The sequence below is a fragment of the Danio aesculapii genome, chromosome 21 (genome assembly GCF_903798145.1).
Source record: "Danio aesculapii chromosome 21, fDanAes4.1, whole genome shotgun sequence".
Lineage (NCBI taxonomy): Eukaryota > Metazoa > Chordata > Actinopteri > Cypriniformes > Danionidae > Danio > Danio aesculapii.
The window spans coordinates 45,030,168-45,040,167 of NC_079455.1; the positions used below are offsets into that span (position 1 = coordinate 45,030,168).

The 10,000-nt window shown below is 31.3% G+C and overlaps 1 protein-coding gene across 7 annotated transcripts in view; it reads right to left on the reverse strand.

Annotated features, from left to right (window-relative positions):
• Positions 1 to 10,000, reverse strand: part of LOC130214212 (transcription factor 4-like) — a 317,282-nt gene that overhangs the window by 133,133 nt on the left and 174,149 nt on the right. For all 7 annotated transcript variants that reach the window (XM_056445767.1, XM_056445770.1, XM_056445771.1 and 4 more), the window contains one exon: positions 3,794 to 3,923. In XM_056445767.1, the coding sequence (XP_056301742.1) occupies positions 3,794 to 3,923 (130 nt within the window). The remainder of the gene's footprint in view (positions 1 to 3,793; positions 3,924 to 10,000) is intronic.

Below are 10,000 nucleotides of genomic sequence, written 5' to 3' on the forward strand. Positions count from 1 at the left end.
ACTCAAATGGACCATCAAAATAAAGTCTTACCATCTTCTCCTATTTTATTTCATTCTTCAGATTTTTATAGTAGTGTGTAGTCCTGTGTTATTTTGTCAATTCATGTTGTCTGATGTAGCACCTTGGTACTGGAGGAACATTGTTCTGTACTGAACTGTATGAGAACTGTACTGAATTGTTGAAATGACAGTAAAGCCAACTTGAACTGTGGTCTCCCATTCAGGTACTGACCAGACTCAGTACTGCTTTTCTTCATTGAGAAACCCCTCTTAGGCTGCAGGATGATTTGTCTGTGTGTCCTAACTGTGCATTAAATAAATAAAACATATATAAATATATATATTTTTTATTAATATTTATATATCATTTTTAAATATATATATACACACACAGTTGAAGTTAGAATTATTCGCCCCCTGTTTATTTTTTCCCCAATTTCTGTTTAACGGAGAGCAGATTTCTTCAACACATTTCTAATCATAATAGTTTAATAACTCATCTCTAATAACTGATTTATTTTCTCTTTGTCATGATGACAGTAAATAATATTAGACTAGATATTCTTCAAGACACTTCTATACAGCTTAAAGTGACATTTAAAGACTTAAATAGGGTAATTAGGGGAAAGTTAGGGGAATTAGGCAAGTTACTGTATAACGATGGTTTGTTCTGTAGACTATCGAGAATAATATAGCTTAAAGGGGTTAATAATATTGACCTTAAAATGGTGTTTAAAAAAATTAAAAACTGCTTTTATTCTAGCCGAAATAAAACCAATAAGACTTTCTCCAGAAGAAAAAATATTATCAGACATACTGTGAAAATTTCCTGAATCTGTTCAACATCATTTGGGAAATATTTAAAAAGAAAAAAATATTTATTAAAAAAATAATAATAAAAATTTAATACATATGTAAATGTGCAATGCCTTTATTTTGTAGCTGAGAAATATTGAATAGCTTTCATTAAGGAGGCTCATTTCTGTGTTCACATTAGCTGAAATTTACATTTTTATAGTGTCTGATTTAGTGAAAATAAAACATCAAAATTAATAACTAAGAAGCAAAATAAATAAATAAAAAAGTTTAAGCTTAAATAATTACGGGTTTAGGCTTAAAACAGGAATTATTTGATTATGAAATTTAAGTTTTTGTTTATACATTTAAAATATTAAAGTTAAAATAAACATTTCTGGCTTTACTTGTAGATATACACTGCCTGACAAAAGTCTTGTGGATCCCAGTTAAGAGCAACAAATAATAACTTGGTGATCATTTGGATATGTAATAAATTTATATATTTATTTATAGTTCTTGTTTTAAGCTTATTCATAATTATTTCAACTTATTTTTATTAATTAATTTTCATATTTTGTTTCCACAAAAGTTCTTTATGAAATTAAATCAGACACAAGAAAATGTCATTTCCGTTGATGCAAACACAGCAATGAGCCTTCTAAATTAAACCTATTCAACATTTCTCAATTACAAAATAAAAGCATTGCATTATGACTTGATGTTATACATAGTGCATGAAAATAATGTTCATATATCTACAAGTGTCAGAAATTAAGTTGTAATTTTATAATAATATTTTAAGTAATTTAATATTATAAAATTTGTAATAATTCAAATTCACTTTTTAAGCTTAAACTCATAATTATTTCAGTTTAAACTTATTTTTTCCCATTTATTTTGCTTCATAATTTATTTTGATGTTTTATTTTTACAAAAGTTCTTAAAAGAATTAAAACAGACACTATAAATTGTCAATTTCAGCTGATGCGAACACAGAAATGAGACTCCTAAATGAAAACTATTCAATATTTCTCAATTACAAAATAAAAGTATTGCATTTTGTGCAACAATAAAGATACAAAATTAGTTGATGTTATAAATAGTGCCTAAAATAAAGCTAATATCTACAAGTGCAGTCAGAAATACATTTAGTCTCATAATAATATTTTAATATCGTAAATGTAACTTTAATATTTGTATTAACTTTTTAATCATGTATAATTCCTGTTTTAAGCTTTAATTCTTATTTATATAACATAACAAATGTATTAAATAATAAAATTAAATTAAATTAAATTAAAATTAAATTAAATTAAATTAAAAACAAAATTAAATTAAATTAAAAATAAAATAAAACAAAACTAAATAAAAACTAAATAAAACTAAACTAAATAAAATAAAACAAAATAAAAACGAAAAAAAAAATTATTAAATTAAACAAAATAAAACAACAAAAAACTAAATAAAACAAAATAAGATAAAACCAATTAAAACAAAACTAAATAAAAAAAACGAAAAAAAATTAAACAAAACAAAACAAAATAACAAAATAAAAAACAAACAAAATAAAATAAACAAAACAAAACAAAAACTAAAAAACAAAAAGCTTTAATTGTTATTTATTTATGCTTAAATGTATTTGTTTTTTTTTTCATTTATTTTGCTTCTTAATTAATTTTAATGATTTTTTTTTACAAAAGTTCTTTAGGAAATTAAATCAGACACTACAACATGTCCATTTCAGCTGATGCGAACACAGAAACGAGCCTCTTAAAAGAAAGCCATTCAATATTTCTCAATTACAAAATAAAAGCATTGCATTGTGACTTGACGTTATAAACAGTGCATAAAAATAAAGTTCATATATCTACAAGTGTCAGAAATTAAGTTTATTTTTATAATATTTTAATAATTTAAATGTGATTTTTATATTTTTATTCAATTTTAATCATCTATAAGCCATGTTTTAAGCTTTAATTCTTATTTATGTAAGCTTAAACTTATTATTTGTTCTGTCATTTATTTTGCTTCTTAATTAATTTTAATGTTTTATTTTTACAAAAGTTCTTTAGGAAATTAAATCAGACACTATAACATGTCCATTTCACCTGATGTGAACACAGAAACGAGCCTCTTAAATGAAAGCTATTCAACATTTCTCAATTACAAAATAAAAGCATTGCATTGCGAGCAACAATAAAGATATGATGTTATAAATAGTGCATAAAAATAAAGCTAATACATATACAAGTGCAGTCAGACATTACATTAATCTAATATTAATATTTTAAACATTTATTCATTCATTCATTTTCTTTTCAGCTTAGTCCTTTTATTAATCTGGGGTCACCACAGCGGAATGAACCGCCAACTTATCCAGCGAATGCTTTACGCAGCGGATGCCCTTCCTTAACTTTTATATTTACATTTATTTTTTAATCATTTATAATTCCTGTTTTAACCTTAAACTCACTTCATTTTTATCCTTTCATCACAAACTTTGCTTCTAAATGAATCCATGTTGAGTTAAAAAAACAAAACAACAAAACTGCTAATCAGGAGAGCGTCTTTTATTATTATTATTATTATTTATTTAAGCCTGTCGTGTGCAATAAAGCGCTGTGTTTTTGTCCTGAAGGTTGGCGTGTGTCCTCAGACTGGCACCTCAAGGCTCGAGGGTTGTCATATTGTAAGACTTTCACTTGACAAACACATAAATAAAGGTCTTTTAATGCACGCACATGCGCGCTCACACACACACACACACACACACACACACACACACACACACACACACACACACACACACACAAAGATAAATCAATAATCACTGAGGCCTTTTCTTGACAGACGAGATGAAGAAATGACAGTGTTCTTGAAGATCCTGACATGACGAGACAACCTTAACATGTCCAAGGACTTTAACAACTGCAGAAAACAACAGATGCATCGTGTGTGTGTGTGTTTGTGTGTGTGTGTGTGTGTCTGTACTCACCCATCGAGTCGCTGTGCAGTGTTCTCCGCCGTGGGTTTCCTCCATAATGCTGGTAATACTGAGAGCCCAGTTTAGTTGGAGAAACCGTCTCTGGACTGACCATCCCCACTTCACCTCCCATGAGCCCCGACTGCACAAAACACACACATACACAGAAGGAATGATGGAAAATAACGTCTTTCGGGACAAGTCAGTGATCAACGTGTGTGTGTGTGTGTGTTTGTGTGCTGTAGAAACAATTATTATTGGATAAATGTATAAAAACACATCAAAGGCAGATAAATGATATAGGCAACACTTTATATGCAAGACAAATGAACTTTTCATGTTTGGAAAAAAAACAACAAATAAAATTAAATTAAACAAAAACTAAATAAAAACAAAATAAAACTAAACTAAATAAAATAAAACAAAATAAAAGACAAAACAAAAAAATAATTAAATTAAACAAAATAACAAAACAAAAACAAAATAAAACAACAAAAAAATTAAATAAAAACAAAATAAGAGAAAACTAAATAAAACAAAACTAAATAAAAAAACCTAAAAAACAAAACAAAACAAAATAACAAAACAAAAACAAAATAAAACAAGAAACAAAATGAAAAAATGAAATAATATAAAATAAACAACCAAACAAAACACACAAAAAAACTAAATAAAATAAAAAAAGTAAATAAAAATAAAACAAAACTCACACACACACTCACACACACACACACACACACACACACACACACACCACACACACACACACACACACACACACACACACACACACACACATATATATATATACAGTTGAAATCAGAATTATTAGCCCCCCTTTGATTTTTTTTCATAGGTTTTTCAAAACCTTTTTTAAATATTTCCCACATGATGTTTAACAGATTCAGGAAATGTTCACAGTATGTCATATAATATTTTTTCTTCTGGAGAGATCTGCTCTCCGTTTAACAGAAATTGAGGAAAAAATAAACAGGGGGGCTAATAATTCTGACTTCAACTGTGTGTATATATATATATAGTACATTTTTAAAGAGTAATTTAAAATACATATAAATGAGGATTTTCAAAATCTAAAAGAAACAAAAAACAAATCCAAATGTCAACAAAGATGACAGAAATATAGATAAAAAAGTAATGCAATGTTATATTAAAGCACTTTTTGTAAACACCTTATTGTAAATATCTTATAAATTGACAATTTAATATTTCATTAAAAAAAAAATAGAAAAGTACAAAAACAGATTAATATGTAAAAACAAATCAAAAGCAGAATAAATAAGCAACATTTTAGATGTTTTGGGCATACACTATCTGACAAAAGTCTTGACTCCTTTTCAAGTTTTAGGAACACAAATAATAACTCGACTTCTAGTTGATGATTGTGTATCAGAAGTGTCTTATATGAAAGGTAAAGGCCTCTAGATGAGGCTTATTTGAGCACAATATAATCTGATCATGTCTTGATATTGACTGATTTGATTAGGACAGTAAGGTCTGACTCTGCTTAGACTAAAGTCTGCTCACTGAACCTTCAATAATGTCCAGTATAGAATATGTGCTCATGCTGCAGTGGAACAGAATGAATATTGTGTCTGACTCCATCATGAGCTTGGAGGACTGCATCCATACATCTCTGACATGACTCAAATCACTGATTAATAAAGTCATCTGGAATGGTGAAGAAAGCCTTCTTGCAGGACTCCCAGAGTTCATCAAGAGTCTTTGTGTTCATCTTCAGCGCCTCCTCCTTCATCTTACCCCAAACGTGCTCAATAATGTTCATGTCTGGTGACTGGGCTGGCCAATCCTGGAGCAGCTTGACCTTCTTTGCTTTCAGGAGCTTTGATGTGGAGGCTGAAGTATGAGAAGGAGCGCTATCCTGCTGGAGAATTCGCCCTCTCCTGTGGTTTGTAATGTAATGGGCAGCACAAATGTCTTGATACCTCAGGCTGTTGATGTTGATCATCCACTCTGCAGATCTCTCGCACGCCCCCATACTGAATGAACCCCAAACCATGATTTCTCCTTCGCCAAACTTGACTGATTTCTGTGAGAATCTTGGTCCATGCTGGTTCCAGTAGGTCTTCTGCAGTATTAGTGATGATTGAGATGCAGATCAACAGATGATTCAGCAGAGAAATCCACCTTCTGACACTTTTCTAAATGATCAACTAGAAGTCAAGATATTATGTGCTGCTCTTACAACTGAGATCCACCACAAGACTTTAGTCAGGCAGCGTAGCTTTATGTGAATCATTTTGTTCACTTAAAGTAAAATCACCCTACTTTACACTGATACACATACTAGTGCATGAAATATTTTTGTTTAATAAAAGAAGTCTTGCAATAATGCATTAAATCACACAATATGCAGGATTGTTTTAAATTAGTTGTGGTGTTTTAACTTGACTAATATAGTCTTAATAATTTTGCTCATAATTAAAGCTGTTATAGCATTAAAAATAAATATCTGGGAATTAAAAACAGATGGCTGAAATGTCTTAAAATGAACTGCATTATTAACACACCATAATTTAAACAACATGAAGAGAAACTTTTAATAAGATAAACTATAAAATGAGTCAAATCTTAACATTCATAATTAAAGCGAGCTATTTTGTGCTAAAAAATCATACAATTAATAAAAAAAGCTATGGAAAATGTCAATAAAAACAAAAAATAATTTAAAATAGAAACACATTTTAATTAAAATTGAGAAATTTAACTAAAATTGTAAATAAAATCATAATTTTGTTAAAAAATGACAGAAATACAGATGATTAAAATGTTGAATCATTTGCTTTAAAATGTGATGCAATTCTATCAACAAACGTCATATACAGTAAAATAATCAGGCATATAATTAGAATAGTTAGCATAGCAATTAGCACAATCTGACCTTGAACAAAGTCAAAATTTATGGCTGAATTATAATTTTATAATACAAAATAGGAACACCATACAATAATATGACAAAATATTGCAAATAAAACTCAAAAAGGACTTTAATTAGGATCTCACTGGCCACTTTATTAGGTACACCTCTCCAACTGCTCATAAATGCAAATTTCTAATCAGCCAATCACATGGCAGCAGCTCAATGCATTTAGGCATGTAGACATGATCAAGACGATCTGCTCAAAGTGAGCATCAGAATGGGGAAGAAAGGGGATTTAAGTTACTTTGAACATGGCATGGTTGTTGTTGCCAGAAGGGCTGGTCTGAGTATTTCAGAAACTGCTGATCTACTGGGATTTTTACACACAACCATCTCTAGGGTTTACAGAGAAAGATCTGAAAAAGAGGAAATATCCAGTGAGCGGCAGTTCTGTGGGCGCAAATGCCTTGTTGATGTCAGAGGTCAGAGGAGAATGGCCAGACTGGTTCCAGCTGATAGAAAGGCAACAGTAACTCAAATAAGCACTCGTTACAACCGAGGTCTGCAGAAGAGCATCTCTGAACACACAACACAGCCAACCTTGAGGCGGATGGGCTACAGCAGCAGAAGACCACACCGGGTGCCACTCCTGTCAGCTAAGAACAGGAAACTGAGGCTACAATTCACACAGCATGGATCCATCCTGCCTTGTATCAACGGTTCAGGCTGGTGGTGGTGGTGTAATGGTGTGGGGGAGATTCTCTTGGCACACTTTGGGTCCATTAGTACCAATTGAGCATGGTGTCAACACCACAGCCTACCTGAGTATTGTTGCTGACCATGTCCATCCCTTTATGACCACAGTGTCTCCATCTTCTGATGGCTACTTCCAGCAGGATAACGCACCATGTCATAAAGCGTGAATCATCTCAGACTGGTTTCTTGAACATGACAATGAGTTCACTGTACTCAAATGGCCTCCACAGTCACCAGAGCTCAATCCAATAGAGCACCTTTGGGATGTGGTGGAACGGGAGATTGGCATCATGGATGTGCAGCCGACAAATCTGCAGCAACTGTGTGATGCTATCATGTCAATATGGAGCAAAATCTCTGAGGAATATTTCCAGCACCTTGTTGTATCTACGCCATGAAGGATTAAGACAGTTCTGAAGGCAAAAGGGGGTCCAACCCGGTACTAATAAAATATGTTGTACGTAATAAAGTGGCCGGTGAGTGTTTATATTTTTGCAAAAAAAAAAATGATTTGCATAATAACAGAAATGTACATTTTGTGTTGGTGTCAAAACTATGATGCGATGCACACAATACACAATCATCCAAACAGACCTATAATTAGAATAATAATTAGCATAATAATGAGCGCAATTTGACTTTAAAAATGTTTGAACCTAAAAAAGTGAAAACATATGACTGAAATCCAACTTTACATCCACCATATGACACAATATTTAAAAAGACAAACAAGAAATGCCTTTAATTAAACTTATAAACACTAACATGCTAAAAATGTGATGCAATGTTGTATTACAACACACAATATTAAAAACAATGCTATAATTAGCATAATAAATTAGCATCACAATTGACCTGTGAAAACATATGACTGAAATACATTATGTCCACTATAAACACACACACACACACACACACAGACAGAGACACACACACACACACACACACTTATATATATATATACATATACATACATACATACAAACATACATACATACATACATATATATATACACACACACACACACACACACACACACACACACACACACACACACACACACACACACACACACACACACACACATATATATATATATACACACACACACACATATATATATATACACACACATATATATACACACATACATACATATACACACTTATATACAATTTGCATAATTATTAGCACAATCTGACCACATTTTGTTCTAAAAATATGATAACCATACCATAATGACACTATATTTATGTAATATACACGAACATATAAATATACAGTATTTAAAAGAAAACAAAAAGGCCTTTAATTAGGATTATACACGTCACTGAAACACATTTATGCAAAAAATGTGACTAAATGTATATTTAATTAGCATAATAATTACCATAGTCTGACATAAAGAAAAATCATGCTATCATATGACTCTATATTTATGCATTAAACACTTAAATATTATTATACAATATTTAAAAGAAAACAAAATGACTTTAGGATTATACACGTCACTGAAAAAAGTTTGTGCCAAAACTGTGAGGAAATATTAAAATAAAACTATAATTAGCATAATAATTAGCAGAGTTTTGTTCTAAAATATATGAAAATCATATTATAATCACACTATATTTATTCAATAAAACGTTACAATAAAACTTTACTCAGGATTATACACGCCACTGAAAAACTTTTGTGCTAAAAGGGTGATGCAATGTTGTATTACAGCACATAATATGAAAAGCAATCCTATAATTAGCATAATAAATTAGCATAACAATTAACCTGAACCTGAAAGAGTGTAAACTATGACTGAAATACAACTTTAAGGCCACCATACGACAGATTATTTAAAAACACACACAATAAATGCCTTTAATTAAGCTTAATTAAACACTGTAAAAAAGTCAACTTAATTATTTTTACAAATTTAAGTAGATTAAACATAAAACAATTAAGTTGTGCTAAAAAAAACAAGAGTTGTATTGCTTTAACTCATTTTAAATGAGTTTACTTTCCATTAAAGCCATTTTTTGTGAATGCGAAACACGCTAATTAAATATGCAAAAATATGCTAATGTCCAGCATGTCAGTGAACTTACCGCTCACAAACTCCCTCCGTCATCATAACCTCGCTACCTAACACACACACACACACTTCATCAAGCCACAGCCGAGCCTGCGACACAAACGCAGATCGTTTTTTTGGGGAGGTCGCAATGTAAACTTCCTCCCGAACTTTCCGCAGGAGGAAGAAGCCAGCGTCCCGCGCCGGGGCTCATTAGAGGACATGATGAAGTAAAGGAGAATGTTTGCGTATGAGCTGAATTCAAATGACTACAGCGCTCACAACAGACTTAGCGATGCTTGACTAGCGCCGCTTTCACATGCAAAACAAGCTAAATAGGCCAATTACGTGGCGGCCCCTGGTCGCAGGCTTCCCGTCGCTTTTCACAGGCTAAAACAAAAGAGCCCTTGTCTTAAATAAGTCGCCCCCTCTTATAGTTAAGAAGCCTCTTTCTGTTTTTTTGCTCCCGCTAAAACAAAAGTGTCTCGTTTTCCTGTA